Raw genomic sequence first — 23,370 nt, 5'->3', positions numbered from 1 at the left:
CCTCTTGGCAGTGGTTTCTTTCTTCTTTTTGTTGCTGTTTTTGTACCCAATTGAAAATGGGCCTAGCTAGAGAGAATTATATAATATCCATGTGTCTAATTAAACTTCACTGTGTAGTTTGAACTGGGTTGATTTGCGACTGTGAATCACATGGGCAACCAAGCTGGTTGTTTTATTTTATTAAAGGAAATTAATAAAGATTGAACATTATATTTATTAAATTCTGTATTGTCTGAAATCATTTAAAGCAGAGCTATCCTTTGCTTTTGGTGTAAACTAAAGGGCAGTGTAGATGGGTCTGTACAGGGTAGGGTTTGCCATATTTACAGTTTCATGTGGAGTTCTAATTTGTGCATGAGTTATTACTGTAAGCCTCTCAATTTGCAGTTTGCAAGAAGGTAGGCATATATGCCCTTAAGATCATACAGAAATGGTGCCGAACCTGTAGCAACAGTGTTGTTTAATTCTATTTTGTGTATAACATGCTCCATTCCATGTGTATTCACTTTATCAGTGAGCTGTAGGCCTAAGTGTAAATTTGTATATGAAGAGATGCATTGTGCACATTGTCCTCAAATATTACATTTTTTATTGAACATACAAGTATGTTGATTTACATGTACAGTTTTATTATACACTGCCTGGCCAAAAAAAGATCACACTCCAATATTTCTTTGGACAACCTTTAGCTTTGATTACGGCATGCATTCGCTGTGGTGAAATGTTCTGCAATGTCACAACATTTATTTCTGTCCAGAGTTGCATTAATCCCCCCTCCGCCTCCAAGATCTTGTATTGATGATGGGAGATTTTGACTACTGCACAAAGTCTTCTCCAACACATCCCAAAGATTCTCAATGGGGTTCAGGTCTGGACTCTGTGGTGGCCAATCCATGTGTGAAAATGATGTCTCATGCTCCCTGAACCACTCTTTCACAACTAGAGCCCAATGAATCCTGGCACTGTCATCTTGGAATATGCCCGTGCAATCAGGGAAGAAAAAAATCCATTGATGGAATAATCTGGTCATTCAGTATATTCAGGTAGTCAGCTGACATCATTCTTTGGGCACATAACATTGCTGAACCTAGACCTGACCAACTGCAGCAACCCCAACAGGCTTGTACGGTAGGCACTAGGCATGATGGGTGCATCACTTCAGCCTCCTCTCTTCTTAACCCTGATGCACCCATCACTCTGGAACAGGGTAAATCTGGACTCATCAGACCATATGACCTTCTTCCATTGCTCCAGAGTCCAATCTTTATGATACCTATCAAATTGAAGCTGTTTTTGCTGGTTAGACTCACTGACAAGTGGTTTTCTTAAGGCTACACAGCTGTTTAGTCCCAATCCCTTGAGTTCCCTTTGCATTGCGTGTGTGGAAATGCTCTTGCCTTCACTATTAAACATATCCTTGAGCTCTACTGTTGTTTTTCTATTAAATGATTTCACCACACATTTAAGTGATCACTGATCACAATCATTCAAGATTGTTTCTGACCACATTCCTTCCTCGTAGATAATGTTTCCCTACTGTCCTTCCATTTTTAAATAATGTGTCGGACAGTTCTTAACCCAATTTTAGTAGTTTCAGCAATCTCCTTAGATGTTTTCTCTGCTTGATGCATGCCAATAATTTAACCCTTCTGAAACAGATTAACATCTTTTCCACCACCACAGGACGTGTCTTTCGACATGGTTGTTTTACAAATGAGAAGCCACTCACTGCATCAGTTAGGGTTCAATAACTTGTTGCCAGCGGAAACATAATCACCCATGCAGTAATTATCCAATGGGAGGCGCTTATCTATTTGCTTAGTCAAATCCAGGTGGTGGTGACCTTTTTTTTTTGGCCAGGCAGTGCATGTTAAGATGCACAAATTTTGATGATTGTAATTTTCATGACAATTTGTAAAGAATGTGCACACAAAATAACACTACACAACACTTAGTACGCAAAGAATGTGAACACTACATACACCAAAAGAATGAAAATACTACATTCCTGCTTATTTAAGTTTATAAGTACTTATAGCCTATTGTTGTGACTGCAAATTGTGAGCCTTCGAGGAAACTCATTACCAACACCAGTGTTGCGAGTGTCCTTCCTTATTTCTCCCTCATCACCATGAAACTGAACGCAGAGAACAAACCTGTTAGCCACAGTGTGCGTTAACTAATTAGAAAACACCAGTCCGCTGTCTAATCCTTGTCTGACTTTGTGCACCTCACCAAAAACACGTAGTAATGCAATTTAATTAGGGCATTGCCTTCTTAAACGAGTTTTTAATGATAAAACAAAAAACAAAAGTCCAAGGACAGCTAATAGCAAAGATAATTAACAATAACTGTCCCAGTTCCCCTCCTCTGGCATCTGGCATCAAGCCATGCTTCCCACCACATGTGTGGTTGTCCCTGTGTGGTTGTCCCTCCTCTCCTGCATGTAATCAGCCCCAGGTGTCTCCTGTTAGTATCTTATGTATTTAACCCATGTGTTTTCCCTGACTTGTTACAGGTCATTGTTAGATGTATTATTTTAGATGTACTGTGTTACAGTTTCTGTGTATTGGTTATACTGTGCTTTGTACCCTTCATTTTTATGGTTAGCCTTATCTGTATTTTTGTGTTTAGCTGCGTTTCTGTGTTCTGTTCTTTTGTTATACATTCTGGCTTTGTTTCTGTATCTGGTTTTCATCCTTGGACTGTCCGTGATTTCATCTCTCATTTTTGACCCTGGACCATCCCTCTTATCAGCATTTGCATCCTGCCTCAAATCGCTCATCATTACAGAACTAAGGACTCAATGAGAAAGCAACATTCTGGCATGTGGTTGTCCATTGGAACAAAACTTCACCGTTGGAACTTCACCAAAGCAGTCAATTAGTTCCGTCCCAATACTGCCAAGCCAGAGAGAGCAAATCTCCTGGCACTGTGGGTACAAAGGCAGCTCATGGTCACTCCAGGAAGTCTTCCATGGAAATTCCCCTGCTGGAATTTGCTAATGCCAAGAGCTTCACCATGCCATGCCACAGTTGCAAACAGTCAACATTGGGAGCCCTTACTGGAGAGGCTAGAGCAAGTATCAACTCTTTGCTTGCTGCCTCTGTCTCATGGCCCTTCTCAAGCCTTCCAGAAGATGGCATCCAGACACCTCCAGACTGCTGGTCTTCAAGCCCGCTCCTGAACCATCCCGTCTGGCTTCCTGTCACCTCCTGTGGTCACCCCGCCAGCCTTCCAGCCTCCTGGGGTCATCTTCATCTGCCCATGTTTCTCATCTCCTATTCCTGGGCCTATCAGCATTATACTTTTGGCCCCTGTGTCTACCATTGGGTCTGTCCCCCTGCCCATGACCACTTCAGTTTTCCTTCAGCTCATTGTCCAGTCCCCACTCATCCAGCACCCTATCCCGTCTCTTGTTATTTCTCCGTGTCCTGTTCTCATCCTGATCCTGCCTTCACCCTGGTTCCTGTTCCTATTCATGCCTATGCCTCGGCTTCTGTTCCTGCTATATTTTTTGTCCCTGACCCAGTCCGTGAATAGCCCTGTTAGCCTCGATATCTCTACTGTTGTGCTTCAGGAGCCATGTGTTCTGTCACAGTTGCCTGTCCTCTGGCATCGTGGTTCCCACAGCCACACCGCAGCATGTGATCTTTGTTTTGATTTCTTGTCTAGCCCTGTGTTTTGGTTCTGGGTTCTGCTTTAGCCATGCCCCGGTGTCTATCTTGTTATCCCTCCCCTGTCTAATCTGCCCCAAGTATCCTGTTAGTACGTGCCCGATCTGACATCAAATATCTAACAATGAACAGGAAAACCACAGGGAAAAGGCGGGGTTTATATACACTAGGTGCTATGTTAAATGTGCCATAATACAGCTTCTACATATCTTTTATCCTGTGTTTTCTTCATTCCTCATTTTTCTAGTTAGCCTTCTGTGTTTAGCTTTCGTGACATCTCAATGACACCTATGCAAATTGGACAAAATGTGTACTAGCATGTACCATATTGAGTCAGGTGGTGATTGAGCTATTGAGCTAGTTTGTGATGACGCAAACGTGCATCTATTCACCCTACTCTGGAGTAATGAACCGGGCAGGGTGACCGTGTGCTGATGCCACTTTTGTTCCCTTCTGCCTGGTTTTCTCAGAATTAAAATAGCTCTGCTTTAATAAGAAACATAGGAGGACACCGAAAGTGGTTCTCTTTGCATCAGAGATCAGATTCTTAGAATATGCATGACAATTTAAAATAAATGTACCTTCTTAACCTAATAAATGTCTCCATTTGTGTAACGGTGAGGAGGCAAACGCATGTGCGGAGAAGAGCGAGATTTATTAAGAGCAAACCCAGATCCAGAGTCTTTATAACAGCCCCTGGTTAATTTAGCAACATGGAGAGTCCAGGATACATAATCACAAATAAAAGCACACGAAGAAAAACGGGGAACTCAGTCTAGAACAAAGAGACCAGGAACAATACAAATGAAGGATAAGAATAACAAATAATTTTTAAATAAATATGGCTCTACTTACATACAGGCTTCGCTGCACAGGCTAGAAATTACATACTGGCTTCACTATACATACAGGTTGTCGATTAAATACTGAACATAACAAGGCTAGAAATGAGGAACAGGTGAAAGTAATGCCAGGCGTGGAAAACCAAACGAGAGGCGGAGAAAACGAAACTAAGGTACGGATCCAAAATAAGGAGGTAAAACAATCACAGAAGACAGGGAAACAGTAGAAATATGGACGCTAGGAGAGTGAGAGATTATTCTGGTGTTCTTGTTGTCACATCTGTGGTTTCCAGCCTGCCCCAAGAGCACTACATTACCCATAATCCCCCAGTTCCCTATTGCCAGCCTATTAGTGTCACCTGTGCCCAATTACCCTTAAAGTTTTGTCTAGTTAAACCTGTGTCTGTTAGTCTTTGTGAAGTCTCGCTTCAATGTGCATAGCGTTTCTAAGATGTTCCGTTGTACTTACCTGATTAGTGTGGTTCTGACCTTATGCTTGTCTTCTTTGATTTTGCTCATTGTCTCGCTCCCTGTCTGCCATCTCATCTAACGTTTCTGCTGCTAGACCTGGTTTTTTTGTTTTTTTTTGGATCTCCCTGTTATGCCTTAATTAAACGTTTTGGCTCTTAATATGCTTCCTGTCATGAAACATGACACTTGCAGGATTCCTGAATGTCAGTGATGTCATGAGGTCAGTGAGGGGATTGAAGCTCTGAAGTCATAACAGACACATATTTTAACAAAACAGTCCGAGTTAGTTCTCTGAGTCTCTGATCAAATTCAGTTTAAATTTCACATCCTATAGTGTTTCTCCTATGAGATAATATTTACAATAATGACTTTGTTCTGGTACCGAGAAATCACATTTTTCATACATCGTACCGGTTCAAGTCATATTAAGATTTGTGTTTTTTGGTAGACAGCGGTAGGCTAGCATTTTAACAGTGTGACCAGCTTGACATAAAGGTTATTGTTTTGGTCTAACTGTAACGTATGCACACACGTAGAAGAAGGTCGAAAGGTTTTATTTTAGCAACCAAACTAATGCATGCAGTAAAACAGGTAAGCGTGGTCGGGTCGGTCCAGGGTCGAAGCACGGGGTAGCATTCAGGAGACGTCCGAGGCTCGGGCAGGAGTCCATAACCGGGAAACGTAAAACTTCGCGACTAGTATACAGGGAGGAGAAGCTGATAAAGGGGTTGGTAATGAGGGGAATAGGGATCAGGTGTGTGCTAGAATTCCAGTGAGTCAGATCGTGGGGTGTGTGAGTGTGCGGGGCTGAGGGTTGTTCCTGGTATTCGTAACACTATCAATGGTGATGAACTCATGTCTCTCTATAATATTTGCTGACATACCCTCTCCTGTTAATCTGCATTCATCTTCCACTCTGACAGCAGAGGTTGTAGTCCATGCTAAGAAGGCAGGAAGAATAGGAAGGAGCCATTGACATTATGGGTAATTTGTGGAAATATGAGTTCACTGGTTTATTAGCGGTGTCTTGCACTGGCCCACGCCCACGCAAAAATGCATAGAGTGTGTATGTATCATCCACACAGACACGTTCACTTTCAGCCCGTCAATCACCAATCCCTCCACCAATCATGACACACAACCACGTTCTTGTTTACAATCACCTATTTACTAATTATCACATACACCTACACTCATTACTACCCCCTTACTTAAGCCAGGACCAGCCGTCAGTTCTTCGCAGTGACGTCACCCTCGTGAGAGCGTGTCTTGTAAGCCTATGAACTTCGAGACTGCTCAGCCTTCCTTTTTCCCCTTGTTGTTTTTTTTTATTTGTTTGTTTTTGTTAAAGCTCATTTTTGTTTACTTCTCACTTGTGTCTCACTCCTTCACCCAAAGATGTCACAACTGGCTCTGAGCTAGACACTGAAAACCATTTAGATCCTTGCTTTGCCTGTCTCACCTTGTATATATTGTAATAACCTACTGTGAATTTTCTGTAATTCTCAGTTGTCTTTAGTATGTATGACCATTTGCATGTTACCTTTTGCTATGGCCTACACCACTGGATTTGTTTGCCTGTGCAAACCTAACTAAATACCTTGTATATATCTTATTAAATAATGTAGGTTGTAGAGAGGAGGGAACCCAACACCATTTTCATTTCTTCTAGTTATCAATATATGCAGAGTTGGTGAAGACATGTATTTTTGTTTTATTACCTTCACTAAGCTAGAGATGTTTTACTGTTATTTCATCCAGTGTTCCCATAATGGTTGCAGAGGTTTAAATGATGCGATTGTCAATATTTGTTGTGAAACTCATCAGCCACCTGTGACGATGCCCTACACCCCATCCCCCCAACTCACCCCCAGCTTCGTTCTTACAGCAATGGCAGCTTGTGTGGCTTTGTTTGCTTTAATCTTCTGTTTTTTCATCTTTTGTTTTCTGTTATAATTTGTGCCACATGTCCCTCAGATGGTGAGTGTTCTGCTACATTCACCAGACCACCTAGCCAATTGTGATGGTTTATTTTGATAATGTTTTGCATTGTCATTATGTTCAGATAACAAATAATAATAATTACAATCAATAATACAATAAAATCAATAGCCTATTTTGCCATGACTTTATTTAATCCCACATCTTCCTTCTTCTATGTTTCTTAAACACTACCACCACCTATGCAGACAAAGGGCAAGATGGTATCATTAGTACACATCATCTTAAACCGAGATTTAGCTGTCACTTGCACTTCAAAAAAATATATTAACAATTTCATTTATTCCACAGAACCAACAGTTCCTGGTATATTTATGTGTTGAGTAAATATTAGTGCAGTCTTATGCCCCTGCCAGTACTTAACCAAAGCCCACCCACAGCTCCCTTCCACTTCTCCATTTGCAATCACTGTGTCACTGTGATGCCTCTTGTTGCCCTTATAAACTGGTAATGCTGGTAAGCATTTTTTGTTTTTGTTTTTTTTGCCTTGTTTTCTCAACTTGCAACTCACCCATACCTCAATATCACACATTTGAATTTCTTTTTAAAATCACCTTTAGAATGGAACACAATCACATACACCACCCATTTGGTTCCCACTGTGAGCTGCAAACAGTTGTGGGTCTCTTTTCCCCACATATGTCAAAGTGGGTGTGCTGAGTTTAGTCATCATAACAGATTATGCCCACTCTGTTATACTTATTCAATATCTGCAAGAGCAACTTTACAGTCATAGTGGGAAATGGAAAATTGAAATGGTAAAAAGTCAGAAAAGTATAACAAATGTTTAATTAGCAAGCGGTGCTTGAAATGTTTCCAACATTAGGGTGAGAATGTTGAACAGACTATTGTTTTAAGCAACTTGATAAACTTTGGCAGAATTATTTTGTCATTCTTCACTAAGAAACTGACTGCAGTTTTCAGTGTGTTTATGATAGTTCCCACAACTGATTAAAATTAAAATATTACAATGACACTGCTCAGTTGTATAAATTAGCTGTGAAGAAAAATGAACATGATTAAACCTTGCAAATGATCCAACACGGTAAGAGCAGATGAACATAGAGCACTTACCCACAGATACACTGCACATAGTAGAACTTTAATCATTCCAACAGTGCTAAAACCCACAAAGGCCCACAAGGCAGTAACTTCCTCCGGTTTAATGTGCCCCATCCCAGTACACTGCATCTCAGTGGCTTGAGGAGCTAACACAGCAGCGAGGAGCAGAGCAGGTGCTGTTACACTAGCACATTCTAGGAAAATTGAAAAGACTTCAGGAAAAAAAAAAAGGCCAAAACTAAAACTTTTCAATACACAATTACCAATAAACATGAAATTCGGGTAAATTAGGATTTTGTCAGAAAGTCGGAGAGAGAGAGAGAGAGAGAGAGAGAGAGAGAGAGAGAGAGAGAGAGAGAGAGAGAAAGGAAAGAAACCAAGTTCAGCAAACTCAGTGACCTGATTAAAAATTCAAAATTTTAAGTAGGACATTTAATTTGTTTACATTCATAAAGCACTTTAGTAGGGATACCTGAGACATTCAGCATGACAAGAGAGTGGTTATTTGTTTTTCCAACTTTTGCAATTAGGGAGCACTTGTATAGCCCCGTTTGTCTTACAGTGACATTCTTCAGGACAAGATCATTTTTTTCTGTGAGAGATGCTACATTCCGAGAGCTTGGATACAGCTCTGGTTCCAGATTCCCATGTCTTCTCCTAATAATGCCCTCATCACCACTTCCATTAACCTGGCAAAATAAATCAAAAATCTTTTGTTGTTTTGGGCATTTCTAATATTTTAACAGAGTTAACTGTACTGTGCAGGTATAGTATTGTAGCAACCAAAGCACTTCTCTATCAGTGCAGTCAATTGATTCAAACACTCTCTACATTTGAAGAAAGTTAACCAACAAACATGCTGTGAGACTGTCCAGGGAGTTGTACCTTGTACCATGTGATGGATGTGTATGCATGACTATAAGCAGCTGGGTTGCAGGGCAGGGTGATGTTTTGATTGCAGTCTGACTTAATTATCATAGTTTCATCTGTGGCTGTGGAGAAATGAACTGTGCAGACACCTGCACACAAAGCTGGAGGAACCACCATAAAATGACCCAATTTTCTTTGCAGAAAGGCACTGTATAGTGATTCATTATCAGAACAAAAAGTGTCATTTACAATAGCTGCAAGCAAAAACAGAATTAATAAAGCCCATATTCCATAAACCAACAGTTCATTTTCATACTTTCATACTTTTCATACTTTCATTTCATATTTTCTGTTTTGTTTACAGCAAAAAAGAAACCCCCTTCCTGTTTTGACCTGAGAAAAGAGAACATCTTTGGCAGTTGCTTTGAACACCACTCATTTCATATAAAATTTCCGTTCATGTCTGTTTATAACCTCCTCAGACATTTTCTGAGAAGTACGTAGGAAAACGTATTCACATTAAAACCACAGCGGTACGACTGAAAATGTCAGGTTTACATAGTATGATTTTCACCTCTAGAGTTCCTTGGTAACAGATTGTAACATCTCACTGTTTTAGGGTTTGATATTCACAGCTTACAAATACTGTTACACACACTAATTAGGTTCATCCATGCTTAAGAGGCATAATAAAGTGAATTAAAGGGCAGTGAACATTTCACATGGTTTAAAATTGTTCCTTGGACATGATTTTGTATTCAATTTCATGGCCAACTTGGGTACATATCAGTAACTATTTTTACCAAGGTACTAATTGTTATATTAGATAAATTCATCAGCTAGAGTTTACTGGGATAATTATATATTAACTTGAGATGGTTTGTCTTTAGCTTAATAGTACCTCTATAAGCATAACCCACACAAGGAATATGAAATTAACCACTGTTCAACAAATCCGCATTTCAGTCTTGAATTTCCTACTCCAGGGCTATCCCTATTCCAATTTACTCAAAACCTATCATTATATGAATTTAAGGAAATAAAATCAGAAAAGTTGCTTACCTAGTATTTTCCAACATGTTGATGTGATCATATTTCTTCAGAAGTTTATGCTTTTCTGTCAGGTTTCACCTTTTGATTATGTGTGCTGTAAGCTGTGTACACATGTGTATGTGTGTGTGTGTGTGGGGGGGGGGTGCTCAGTACAATGTGGGAGGAAATCTGTTTTATATTTTGCACTTCAGAAAAAGATTTATTTATATATTTTACATTATTTATATATTTTACATTCATATAGTGTGTCTTGGCATATTGGGAAGGTGAGCGACCAAAAAAAAAAAAAAACCTAAAGATTTATGAATGAATTTCAAATTTTATTAATACAAGGAAGCATGTTTCATTTTTCTGTAGGGTCATCTGTTTCATATAATTGTTCAAAGGAACAGACATACATATATATATATATATATATATATATATATATATATATATATATATATATATATATATACCTTTATGACACTAAAGCAGTTCAGTCATTAAACACTCAAAACATGCATGCAACATTATGCAACATTATGCAACAGGAAACTCTAACTGTAACTACATTAGCATGTGAGTCACACTAGCATGTGAGTCACATCCACAAACTGCTCTACTCCTGGAGGAACCAAGTAAAGCCAATCAACCAACCATATGCCCACCTTGTTCATCATCTCCTGAATACTAAAGTCCTGCACCTGTCATTTCCTATTAACCTCCCTGTGTAATTCATCTCTCCCTACTTCCTCACTGTGAGGTTTTTTTTCTCTCCCTATACTCAGTAGTTTCCTACTTTTCTGGTATGCTGATTCTCTTTTCTGCTATTCTTGTTCTCTTTGGCCCACTGTACCACTCTATGTCTGACACTTTTGTACCTTTTGTTCTCTGTTTTGTTTTGTTTTTTGGAATTGTGCAACCTACAGAACATGTTTTTACTTTACAGAAATCACAAGAAATTTCCCAAAATACATATTTTGTTTCTCTTATACACATTGTAGGTTCACATATTTACAAGACTTGTTTTTTGCTTGTATCGCATTTTATTCTTGTACAGCAGAGATAGATTATCCCCATATTAGTAATGGTAAGCACCCCCAGGATTATTAGGAACAGAGGAATATTACTCAGACTCAGCCTAGTCTTCATACCTGGAACTATTTCACTATGCTGATGACGTTTTGAGCAACCTGAATGCAAATATTAAGTAAACACAACAAACACAAAACCAAAAAATAAATTTATTGTCAGCTCCTAGGGAAAACTACACACACACACACACACACACACACACACACACACACACACACAAACATTTACTGTTTACTTACTGTTTAGAAATATTGCCTCTTGCCTCAGTAATGTTCATTTTATTTTTAACATTATTTTATTCAGCTGTGGATTAATACAACATTTGTCAGATATTTTTAAATGTATCTATGAACGTGAGAAAATATGAAATGCTAAATAAATAAATAGAAAACTAAACAGAGATGGTGGCTGGTGAAGGGTGAAGTATTGACCATGAAATAATGCCTGTATTGGCTGGAAAAAAAAAAAAGAAGAAAAAAAAACAAAAACCTGTTTCCATATTGTTCTATTTTTAAAACCATAGTCTTAAAACCTAAGTCCATTTTTTACATTTTCAGTTTCAACCTGTGGTTGCTCCATGTTTAAAATTACACAAAATACAGTTACAGTTACATAAAATAGAAAAAGAAATTAAAAACATAAAATAGAAAAAAAAACATGAAATAAGATCATTAAATGTACTCTGAAAAAGTCTTATTGTTTTAGATTTCAATGTTTATCAAGGTATGCTGACGTTCCCTGTATTTAACAAAAATGTATATTTGGTGTTTTTTAATTCATTCTAAACTATTAAACTGAATGATTCTTTAAACTCAGTCACCACAGTTCTGAGTTAAAATGTCTTAACTCTATTCTACCAAGAAATGAAGCCATCATATTAAAGATGCCAAAAACATTGCACTAATGTGTAATTTAGAAATTTGAATGCATGATTTTCTAAGATTTAAGATATTTCACTGCTTAACACATTTTCTTTTGTTCTATTATTGACATTTCACTGTGCATTTATATGTATTCTGTACATGAAAGAAATCTCTTCCATCAGCTGACACAAGCAGAATCAGTGTGTTTATGTTTTAACTGGAACAAGCTGGACAGGGAATGTCACTGCAGCACTAAATAACTCACTTTTGAGATATCTGACTCACCTGGTGGATAGTACTCATAGTCTCCATCCTGAATATAATGACCCACAGGAGGCCAGAGAGCGCAACGGTAACGCCCACAATCCTCCCCTCCAGCCTCGGGGACAAGCAGAGCATAATGACCTCCCACTTTGTAGGGCTGACTGGCATATTTATATAGGAAAGTCAAACGTGTACGCAGATCTTTCATCACAAGACCAGTTAACACATTAGAACCCTCTTCCACCTGGGATAATTAAATTAAAATACATAAATTATGCTAAATTAAAATTTTGGTTAGTTCGCTACGTAATTTCAAATTAATCTTTTCAACATTTTTTTTTGTTTAGGCTAAAGGCAATAATAATAAACATGTTTTATATGCAAGTAATAACATATGTTTTGTGCCACACAAACCTTGTACCAGGTGATTTTCCGATACTGAAGTCCTTGTTCAGCGGTTACATGGCACGGTATCTGTACGTCTACGAAACGCTGCTTGTCATTTACCGACATGGACAGGCCAAGCAGATTGAAAACTGGGGACAATAAAAAACAAAAACGAACTGTATTTGAAAATTTCTCATAGCTTTTTTGAATACATAACATCTGTTAACTACAAAGTTTAAACTTTTTGCTCATTTAAGGCATGTAGACCATTTTAGACCTACGTAGACTACATTAAGTAAGCGAAAAATTATTTCAAGTGAAAGTCTATCAAATTGTTAAGTCCTCGTAGCAGGTATAACCACCAACCATTCCTAGTATCGTTTTCGTTGTTTACATTCGCTTCTCTTCCGTATCGATTTATCTCCACATCATAAAACTCCTTTTTACACCCAAGCATTATATTCATTGTAGATGCCAGAAAGCAACTTACGTTTTGCTCTAGTTGGAATTTGGTCTTTGTTTTGTACCAGCTAGAGTTGTTTTGATCCAAACTATAACAACGGTCTTTGTTTGAACCCTTTCTCGTTGGTTGGCTACAGTAAAGCCTGTAGTATATTTGGGCGTGCAGTAGTAACTACCTGTAAACATAGCCTACTTGGAAGCATACGTTAAAGAAAATAATTATGACAGATGTGTTGTAATAAAAACGAGTGGTGTCCACTAATTAATTAGTCTTATTGCACTGTTACTGTTTTTAGGGGTTTAGGAAAGGCAGGTCATTTTGACCCTTGGGATTAATTTCAATTTACAGAATCCAGAGAGATTTACAGAAGTGCTTTGTTTTCTCCTTCAACAAATTATGCTAAAACAAAAAAGTCACTAGAGTCTAAGTATCTCTCTATCTCTCTCTTTCTGTGTGTGTGTGTGTGTGTGTGTGTGTGTGTGTGTGTGTGTGTGTGTGTGTGTGTGTGTGTGTGTGTGTGTGTGTGTGTGTGTGTGTGCGTGCATGCGTGCGTGTGCCTTGTGTGTGCTGTGTGAAAGTTTTGTGTGTGTGCATTAATGTAATGTGTTTTGTTTTGTTTCCTTAATGGTCATTACCAAAGAGTGGGGCAAGAAATCGGAGTGACCTACAAAGTATGCAATAAGATCAGATTTCTGGAATTTTTAAGTGCTTTATGATATAATTCTTATATTATATATCTTATAATGATATATTCATTTCTTTTAAAATTGTATGCAACTTAACATAAAATGCACTCATAACTGATTTTCAGTATAGAAAGTTTCATTTACTTTCACATTTTTACTTATTCAGGTATTTTGAATTAATCCCATATTGGGTCTATGTGGTAGGTCAATTAGTTCATTAATTAATAATTATTAACAATTATCACATATGCAGTCCTGTGCAAAAGTATTTGGTCACCCAATATAATTTTTGAAGGCCCTAACAGTCAGGTAAGTGGTGTTTATATGCCCTTCAAAAAATAAAAAACTTTTTGATCTGTAGCTCATGTGTTTCAGAGCTTTTGAAATTGGTGTTAGATATTTTGAGGTCAGACCTAGAAGCAAGGTTTGAGAACCAAACCTGTGTTCTTCCAAAAATTTCACAATCTATCAATACATTTTGGGGGGGGCAAGGGGGAATATGCACACAAAAATCCTGTTACTTTTCATTGTATTAGTGTTTATTTACATTAATGTTTTAGGCATTCATGTTTATTTACATGCTATAGTGTTTTTATATGCTGATAAAAACTGCCTAAATAAAAAGCTTGTTTTGCAGTGCCCTATGACTTTTGCACAGTAATGTAGTTGCTCTGAAGGTGCATGTTTATAAATCTATAAATGGCTTTGAGTCTAAATATATTTTTGACACACTGGAGTAGTACAGTCTCGGTGGGTCTCTTAGATAAATAGGTATTGTTCAATTAGCAGTACCAAGAATTAGAACAAAACATGCTGAGGCATCGTTAATTACTAGCCTACCCACAGCTGGATCCAACTAGCATAGGGTCTGAGGCCCCAAATTTAGCTGTCATTAAATCCAGAATAAAAACATTTCTGTTCTCATTGTCATTTATTCTTTTTTTCTTTATCTTTGTACATTTAACATCTACATATTTTATTTAATGTATTTATCCTTTAAAGTTCTGTATTCATTTATCAATGTTAAGTAAAGCAGCATTCAATACTGCATTATTACATTTGCATATGAAATGTGCTATACCAATCATATGAAAAACTAAGTACAGAAAAAATGTAAAAAGGTCCCTTTTGGAAAACTCAGGACATCATGGGTTTGTTTTGTGGTCTGTATCTAGGCTTTCCTTCCTTTCTGTGGCCCACTGCACTTCCTCTCTGCATCTTGCACACCTAAACAATCAGCAGACATACAAGAAATGAACACCTAAAACAAAGCTCACATATACAGAGGAAAGAGCATGGGTGTTAAGGTTGCAAGCTTTTTTATTTCTGATGTCAAACCTAAGTCATATACTTACATCTTGTTATCAGTGACTTATTATTTATAATTGTACATGCTAAATAATATTTGACTAGCATGATTAAAACTAACTGTTGCAGAATACAATGCTGAACATTTGCCTGCAGCTTGTGTGTAGTATTTGAAGTTTGTTCTTGAATTATACAAGAACACAGTTCACATGAAGTTTGTTTCCTTTCACGGGTGAGAAGTAAAACAACAGCCTAGATTAGCTTCTGAATTTAGAAACGCAGGCAGGGAGCTTTTTCTTCATTTGCAGCCATCCAAACCTTTTGTGGCCGATCATGTGGCTATCTTATGTTTAAACTGAGAGTATGTGTGTGGGGGTGAGAGAGAGAGAGAGAGAGAGAGAGAGAGAGGGGAAAGAAACCAAGTTCAGCAAACTTAGTGACCTGATTAAAAATTCAAAATTTTAAGTAGGGCATTTAATTTGTTTACATTCATGAAGCACTTTAGTAGGGATACCTGAGACATTCAGCATGACAAGAGAGTGGTTATTTGTTTTTCCAACTTTTGCAATTAGGGAGCACTTGTATAGCCCCGTTTGTCTTACAGTGAAATTCTTCAGGACAAGATCATTTTTCTCTGACTGAGAGAGCAAAAGAGAGAAGGGGACATTATTTGATCTCACCCAGATTGCTGTGGAGCAGATGACGACTTTGGCCACGCCAAGGATTAAAAAAAACAGCAGAAGCCACATATCTGAAACCTCCTCCAGAGTAAAAGGGCATGTAGATGTGAGAACCGTTGAGGCACTGATACATTCTGGAAAGAAGTGAAAGATCAGAATTCTTTTTTCCCAAGAAACATATTACAGTTCAATCCAGTGCCTGGTTGTGCCCATATATAAATTGTCACAAAAGAATGAAACCCACCAGATTCGAGAATCTGATATCTAATAATTTGTGCGCGTAATAGAATTTAACCTGTTAGTGGTACTGATCAGTTGTTTGATTCAATGTGGTCCTTTAATTCAGAAGACAGAAGTACAGTAAGGGTGATCCCACACACACCTGAAACAGTGAACGAGACATGCGAGTCCATATCTCTACCCCCAATGTCTGCTCCCAAGGAGCAACGGTACTGTCCAGAGTCAAGGGGCTGCACATTCTGCAACACCAGGGTCTCTCGCACACCCAGAGATGCAGGAGAGGAGTTATTATAAATTGTCACTTCATTGCTTTTCCTTTTAATGATGGCAATGCTGTCTTTAAACCAGACAATGTAGCGATACTTGACCATGTGATCCCTAGCTGTACAAGGCAGTTCAATGTCATCATTGCAGCTGGCTTGGATTACAGAACGGTCCCTGGCCTCCAGTATCCCACAGTGCAAAGCAAACACAAAAAGCCATGCTGGAACAAAAATGAAAGTCAATTTATGTGGGAGAGATTATAATCTTGTGTTATGTAGGTGAGATAATTAAGATGATAATAGTAATTTATTATATCCACTGAAATACTGAGAATAAAAATAATGTTATCAAACCTAACATCAGCCAAAATAAATCATTATGTATAAATATCTTCCTAAGAACATGATCTCAGGAAGTAAAGTTAAAAACTCTGAGCTCTGAGTACCCAGAACCTGTTACAGTTACAGTCTCAGTTTCAGAGTGAGACTAACATCCATAATAACCCACATGATATTCCCAAGCAGTTCTCAAAAGATCTTATTGGGTAACCATAGCCATGAAGTTACGGAACAAAATAACTGTTTCCAACCAGCCCAAAATAACGAAAAAGGAGGACAGGAAAGTGGCTAAAACATAATGCTAAATGCTAAATTTTGTTAAATGCATATAAGCTCTATAACAATCAGTACAATAAACAGTAAGTACTAGATTTAGTCAGCATATAATTACTAGAGTTTTAGTTAATCAACAAATGAGCAGGGTCAGTGGTCATTTAAATAATCCACAAACATATGGGTTTTTTAAGAGTAATAAACTTTTAAGAACAAAATCTACAGTAGAAGTAAGGTATCTATTTATCAATATTAACCAGCTACATTTCCTTTCAACTATGCTACTAGCTTTAGTCAGCGGTACATGTTTGACACATCGTATATAATTATATCAATTTTTATTATCAGATGATGTGACCTAACATATTTACATTTTGAAAGGATACACTACGTATACATAGTATGTATAATGAGTATTAATAGTATAATATGGCTCTACTTAACAGTAAAGTTAACCTTTAAATGGCTAGATATTTCATTTAACTTACCCAATACTCCCTTGTGCATTGTGAACTCTTCTTATGTTCAACACCCTGAAAAATTTCTACTTAATAACAAAAAAGCTGAGAAAGAATACAAGTCAGTTTCATTTTGCTCACGATTTGCGTGTTACGTTGATATAGACAGGCACTTTGGTTTTTCGCTGAAGGCCACTTTCTGGTGATTGCTCAGGAGAGGGTTTCTCTAAGGATGAGTAATGTACCAGTATCTTGCCCCACAGCGCCCTCTATCGTATTGCTGCAAAGGAACGTACAGTATAATTCTCGTGAAGTCCTTCATATAATAGGACAAATTCATTTAAATAGCCCAAACAGTCTACATTGTTCATTTGTTCATTTATATTATTGTTGACATTTTTTTAATCAGGAGACTCATTTTTTAAATTAGTGTTTGTTAGAGCACATCACATCTCTCTCTCTCTCTCTCTCTCTCTCTCTCTCTCTCTCTCTCTCTCTCTCTCTCTCAGTGGGGGAAAAAAGCTAAAAAAAGAGAGATCCAAAATTCTTTTTGTAAAAACTTTTGATTCTAATACCACAACAAAATCAAACAAGAATTTGACTTTATTCACTGTCCAGATCTCTATTGACGTTTATGCAAATGAGTGCATATTTGATTAGATAATGTATCATTTGCATATTTAAACATAACATTTCAGAAAACTTGCAATACAAAAGTATTTGTCCTAATTTAAGTAATCAACTGGAAAAGTTTCATGGTGATATAGTTTAGTTAAAATCTTTACTCATCACCTGTAGTGTCTCTATTTTATGCGAGACTCCTGCACTGCATATGATGAAATAATAGTTGACTGATAAGTCAAGATAACTTTAGATGGCAATCATGACAAACATGAGCTTCTTCAAAGCGTTATAGCACTGCATAGGATCGTCATGGCTGAGAATCATCCAAATGTGGCTATCCATGCAACATGCATCCGAACCATAGACCATATACAGTGGTGTAAAAAAGTGTTTGCCCCCCCCCCCTTTTTTTTTTTTTTGCATGTTTGTCACACTTAAATGTTTCAGATCATCAAACAAATTAAAATATTAGATAAGGATAACACAAGTAAACACAAAATGCAGTTTTGAAATGAAGGTTTTTATTATTAAGGGGAAAAAAATCCAAACCTACATGGTCCTACATGACAAAACATGCAAAAAATAAGATATCGGGAAGGTGGCAAAAACATTTTCACACCACTGTATGTGAGTTGAACTAGTAAGCTGTCGTCATTAGTTAAAAACTACTGGAAAGATAGCTTTGGATTGCAGTAGTCCGTTTAGTGTACCAAAACAAAAAACTGCACTATGTCCTTTATAAAGTGAAATAGGACCTTCTGAAATGTAAAAAGGTAATTTAAGTAATGAGTGTATGTTTTTAAGGTATGAGGCACTTCATATGGGGTTGTGCAATATTCAGGGTAAATATGGTACTTTCCACCAAGTTTCAAGGTTTACAATGAGGCAGCACGATGCACACAGAGGACGGCATGTGTTTGTGCAAACTATCGTGTATGAAGTTTTAATGAAGCTAGGATTTAAAGGAAAGTCCGCTTGTTTGTTGTCTCTGATGGAGTTATTACATTACCACAAAGAGGTATGTATGTATTTGGAGTTACGCTAAATAAACTGTATGCAGGAAAGATTGTGCGTTGTGTGGATGGAGTTGCTGGAGTTAATAAGTTCCTGCTGCCTACAGCTATATTCTGGGTATGTGTTTTTGATTAAATTATTGTGTAATGAAGTACGGATAATATTTCTGTGCAAGCTTTGATGAATAGCTTATAACATTTGTATTTGTGGCTGTTTCAGATATGGTTTGTGTCACTGTTCTATATAATCATTTATTATGTTCTTGACAATTCTTGAATTGGAGTGTTGGTGATTTGCATATTTGTACAGAACACTACACTGAACAGAGCTCGATCTGCTGCTATTACACAGACCACTGTTAGAAGTCTCATCATTATGTTTTAACCAGTTTATTTAAACTTGTAAATATATGGTCACTGTAACATCGCTGCTGGCCCGAGTGCTGCAGGGTGCAGGGCAGGGCACACAGACTCCCTTGACAATGTGAAGCATTTAATGACATTAAACATACACAACAAGGGTGGCACTCACACATAACGCTGACGGAAAACATGACTGTACGCTTAACGTTAAACACAGAACACCGATACATTAATATACCATTACACAAAACAACGTTACGGCTATGCAAGGATTGACACAGATGTAGCAACAATGACCAACAAAGGGGAGCACACACGGACAGGGGTTTAAATAGAGACAAGACATTAACATTAAACCCAGTGCACCTGTGTGCAATCCCCGGGGGGGCGTCGTTACAACACAAGCACAGTACATATGGATCCCCTTGCACGCGGTGGGCCGTACCACGTGACTTATGGGGTAGGAGCAGTCCGTGACAGTCACAATAAATACTGTGTAGCTGGTCTGTGGGTACAGCTCAGGTGCTACATAAAAACAAAAGCGATGATGACAAGAGAGTTAGGATTGAACTGGCTGCATTACATAATGTAGTATTTTAGCACTTTGAAGAACGAAGAAGCTCTATGACAGTTTTTTTCCCATTGTATACAAATAATGGAACTCTATGGAACTATGACCAATTCTGAAGACTTGAAACTCCTGTATCAACAACATGACTCCAAACTGCTAACCTAAGCACAATTCCATTTGTTCTCTCTTGTATCATTCTAAATCAGCTTTTCAAATCTCTAAACACGAATTGTATTTAGCACACTTAAAACACCTAAAAGCAAGAAGAAGCTGTAACTCATGAAGCCAAAACATATATGAACACTTCTGATAGTAGTGTTACGAATTTATCTGTAAGATATAAGCGTATGATATATGTGTTGTTTAGGTGGAAGGAGAAGAAAGCACATGGTTTTGAGTGCTGTTTTTTTCTGCAGGCAAATGGTGTAGTTATGACAATTTAGTCTTGTGTTTAGTTTTAAGAAATTGAGCCACTGTTTCTGGAAATGTGTTTAAATATTTGGGAAAAACTGTAAATGGGTCATTAATTCCCTGCCCTCCACTCCTCAACATGCTCCTTGAGAATTCAATTTGTTGTTACAAGTCAAAATTTCATCTTTGATATCAAGCTGCTACTTGTATCACTGATGTAATTTTAGGCTAAAACAGCTATCTCATACATGGCCACTTCCATGTGGTGGGACTCGCTCTACTAAGCATAAACTGGTTCATTTGTCCTATGTGAGCTGCACTTTATAGGGGAAAAAAATCACTTTCATAAATACTGTTTGCTTCTTTTTTGTGGTAAAAATTACTTCTTGCTCCTTTAAGCACTTTGCAGATGAGAAAGTTGTGGTTGCATTACATTTGACAGGTATATAGGTAATGATGGACCTGACTAAGCAGAGCTAATGTCAGCCAACTTACCCAGCTAAACTTTTAATTCTACCTACATTTCTATAAATGGAAATATTTACACTGGTGCCATGGGCCCTTAGTTCCACCTAGTGCAGGACAATGCCAGGCCTTACGCGGCCTAACGTGTGTAGGCTTTTCCTTGATGATGAAGGCATTGATACCATTAACTGGCCCTCACATTCCCCAGACCTGAATCCAGTTGAGAACCTCTGGGACATTATGCATTCGTGCATCCGATACTACAAAGTAGTGTCACAGGCTGTCCAGGAGCTCACTGATGCCTTGATCCAGGTCTGGGAGGAGATCCCCCAGGACACTAACAATCAGGAGCACGCTCAGGAGTGCATACAGGTACATGGGATACTACTGAGTAACATTATGAGACATGATAAAATTAATTCATTCATTGGATTGGATGTGATTTCAGATTTGTATTTTGATTTTCGATGTGATTTTGTTCTCAATGAAGTACAGTATCAGTAGACAAGATTTTCAACTCTCATTTTTCATTCACGATCTCTTAATTTTTGAGCAGTGTAAATGCATTATTGATAGGCTACTCGTTGTGTTTTGTTTATTATTTGTTTATTGTTATTATTGTCATTATTATAGCATTGTATTTATTGTCACAAATTAGATATAGGCAAGAGGTATGCTGATATCACTGGCATTTTTGTATATTTTTCCCTACGTTTGTACTTTAGGGCTATTGCAAAAACACTTAAAAGAATCAGAAACACAGCTGGGACAGAAATTAAAATATGGCCTGTTACAATGGTGTCCAATGGCGCGTCCATTGTCTGGCTGACGCTATCAATTGTCGCAACACTGTTACTTTGGCAACCTACACAAAGAGAAAGGTAGAGCAGTTCATGAGTATCCTAAAAAGTGTGGTCTTAAAATTCCAAAAGTAGATGTAGACCTATAACAAAGAGATAAAAACTTAAATCGGGTGTCGTGTATATTGATTCTTACCTTGTGGGATTCTATAATCGCTCTTCAGAATACGGTGTCCTACAGGTGGCCATAAAGAGCACCTGTAGATTTCACAGACTTGTTCTGTAGAGTCTTGCGGAATCAGCAAGGAGAAATCGTCTCCGATTTGGTATGAGTTATTCGCGATTTTATAAAAAATTGTGCTGTTCTTGGGGATGTCTTTCATGACCAGTCCTATCAATGAGTTGGATGTAGTTATGACCTGCAAACAGGACAACCACGGGGAATAAGTTGAACTTTCGCATGTTAGTAATTATTACGTATATGCAGTAAAATCTACCGACCTTATACCAGGTTATTTTGCGATATTGAACACCTTCTTCCATCTGCACTTTACAAGGTATTTGCAAAGACATCGCCAGCTCCGCTACTGGAAACATGAGGAGAAGCGCTGAGAGTATAAAAACAAATTATTAACACGGTGTCGAACACGACTTAATGGCACGTTTGAAAGAATTTGGTTTCTTAGGCCTTAAACATAGATGTACAATATGACCGACAATTTAAGTTATGCGGGGGTTTGTCAGTTTATATAGCATGTAGGTTAGGTGCAAATTGACCAAACGAAGAAGTAAAATATTGTTATAGACCACACAATTTGGCGAATAAGCTTACTCACTGAAATAATGCCGCATTTTAGTTGTTTAGTCGATTAAAGGCTTAACCGCAAATCAAAAAGAAACTGGAAGTGATCAAATAAAAGTGAAACTGGACTGATGGTTGGTAGTTTGGTTTTAGTTTTAAGTTACGTCATTGACGGTTTCCGATACATTCCACCACTCACAGAGTAAGAGAGATCAATTTATGAATTAATCGATATTTTCACTTTTAAGCGGAGAGGCGGTAGCATTTCAAAGAATGTTATAGCCTCCATTTCCCATACGTACTAGCGCTTCTGTTGCAGACGGAAGTGCTGAAATGTATCCTGTGCTATTTTATTGATGGATCTCAATACACAATGCACAATGTATTTCGTAGCGTTTCCAATTAGAAACTATGTTTAAAGCAGGTGTTCTCTCCATTTAAATATCGAGTGGTCCTTCCAAGGGCTATTGCGCATGCCCACATCTCTAATCCAATATTTCTGTTAAATCTTTTAATGCATGTTGTTTTAGTTGTATAAAGCATAATTTCTGCTGACCTTTGTAAAGCTTTGTTGTACAGTATTAATTGAACTTTTTTTTCCAAGTGTATCATACGTTATTGTTATTACGTGTTGATATTTCAGAGGTTTACAAGGAGATTTTTAAAAGAGCCTAGTCATTTTCTGCCATGCTTTACAAGTTTTTTTTCTCTCCAAAATGTCCAAACACGGCTACATATTCAAATAACAATTTTACTGTAAAGGTCACAGATTGAAGTCAAACGAACCTAACGCGTTTAACCATGCAGTCCTTGCATTTAACCACAAGGGGGAGACAGATTACTTTATGTGCAGCACAGTTGTCTTCAGTGGTGTGCTGAAATAAATAATATCAGCATACAAGGTTACTTGTGCCAGTTGTTGAGCATAGAGTAGCAATGGTATATACATACTTTCTAGAACAGCACACCTTGTTGACTGCACAATCATACAGTATTTGGTGACTCAAATGGGTAAGATCAAATTCATTCAAAATACTTATGTTT

At 37.7% G+C, this 23,370-nt stretch overlaps 2 protein-coding genes and 1 long non-coding RNA gene across 7 annotated transcripts; all 3 read right to left on the bottom strand.

Moving 5' to 3' along the window:
• Positions 1-6,900: 6,900 nt before the first annotated feature.
• Positions 6,901-10,133, bottom strand: LOC113589458 (uncharacterized). Of its 3 annotated transcripts, none has more exons than XR_014119988.1 (5): positions 9,986-10,133; positions 8,939-9,084; positions 8,526-8,742; positions 7,546-8,247; positions 6,901-7,171 (listed from the first exon to the last, which is right to left on the bottom strand). It is a non-coding gene; the product is annotated as an uncharacterized LOC113589458 (long non-coding RNA). The 3 variants fall into 3 exon arrangements; XR_014119987.1 differs by having other exon boundaries at positions 6,921-7,171; positions 8,066-8,247; XR_014119989.1 differs by lacking the exon at positions 6,901-7,171 and having other exon boundaries at positions 7,179-7,701; positions 8,066-8,247.
• A 1,087-nt stretch (positions 10,134-11,220) lies between these two features.
• Positions 11,221-13,056, bottom strand: LOC145653772 (uncharacterized). The gene is made up of 4 exons (XM_081707942.1): positions 12,934-13,056; positions 12,595-12,716; positions 12,202-12,424; positions 11,221-11,356 (listed from the first exon to the last, which is right to left on the bottom strand). Exons 1-4 carry the CDS (start codon positions 13,031-13,033, stop codon positions 11,349-11,351), a joined length of 453 nt encoding a protein of 150 aa, XP_081564068.1. The 5' UTR covers positions 13,034-13,056; the 3' UTR covers positions 11,221-11,348.
• Positions 13,057-14,628: 1,572 nt separating this feature from the next.
• Positions 14,629-17,484, bottom strand: LOC145653771 (uncharacterized). Of its 3 annotated transcripts, XR_014119976.1 has the most exons (5): positions 17,308-17,484; positions 16,087-16,428; positions 15,705-15,838; positions 15,175-15,379; positions 14,629-14,943 (listed from the first exon to the last, which is right to left on the bottom strand). XR_014119976.1 is itself a non-coding variant. In XM_081707940.1 (4 exons), exons 1-4 carry the CDS (start codon positions 17,324-17,326, stop codon positions 14,854-14,856), a joined length of 585 nt encoding a protein of 194 aa, XP_081564066.1. In that variant the 5' UTR covers positions 17,327-17,484; the 3' UTR covers positions 14,629-14,853. The 3 variants fall into 3 exon arrangements, 2 of the variants coding, with proteins under 2 accessions (XP_081564066.1, XP_081564067.1); XM_081707940.1 differs by lacking the exon at positions 15,175-15,379; XM_081707941.1 differs by lacking the exon at positions 14,629-14,943 and having other exon boundaries at positions 14,950-15,379.
• Between the last annotated feature and the right edge of the window lie 5,886 nt (positions 17,485-23,370).

The sequence above is a fragment of the Electrophorus electricus genome, chromosome 25 (genome assembly GCF_041902795.1).
Source record: "Electrophorus electricus isolate QZ-2024a chromosome 25, ASM4190279v1, whole genome shotgun sequence".
NCBI lineage: Eukaryota > Metazoa > Chordata > Actinopteri > Gymnotiformes > Gymnotidae > Electrophorus > Electrophorus electricus.
This window is presented reverse-complemented; position numbering and strand designations above follow the sequence as displayed.

Bases quoted from the DNA above. Each gene is read 5' to 3' on its own strand.
- LOC145653771 (XM_081707940.1), bottom strand. The intron at 15,839-16,086 runs GTGTGTGTGGGA...ACTTCTTTCCAG, and splicing joins TGTCTCGTTCACTGTTTCAG to AATGTATCAGTGCCTCAACG. The intron at 14,944-15,704 runs GTGAGATCAAAT...CTGATTGTTTAG, and splicing joins TCTGCTCCACAGCAATCTGG to GTGTGCAAGATGCAGAGAGG.
- LOC145653772 (XM_081707942.1), bottom strand. From the start codon at position 13,033: ATGAATATAATGCTTGGGTGTAAAAAGGAGTTTTATGATGTGGAGATA. The intron at 12,717-12,933 runs GTTGGTGGTTAT...TATTGTCCCCAG, and splicing joins CGAAAACGATACTAGGAATG to TTTTCAATCTGCTTGGCCTG. The intron at 12,425-12,594 runs GTTTGTGTGGCA...TAATTATCCCAG, and splicing joins GGAAAATCACCTGGTACAAG to GTGGAAGAGGGTTCTAATGT.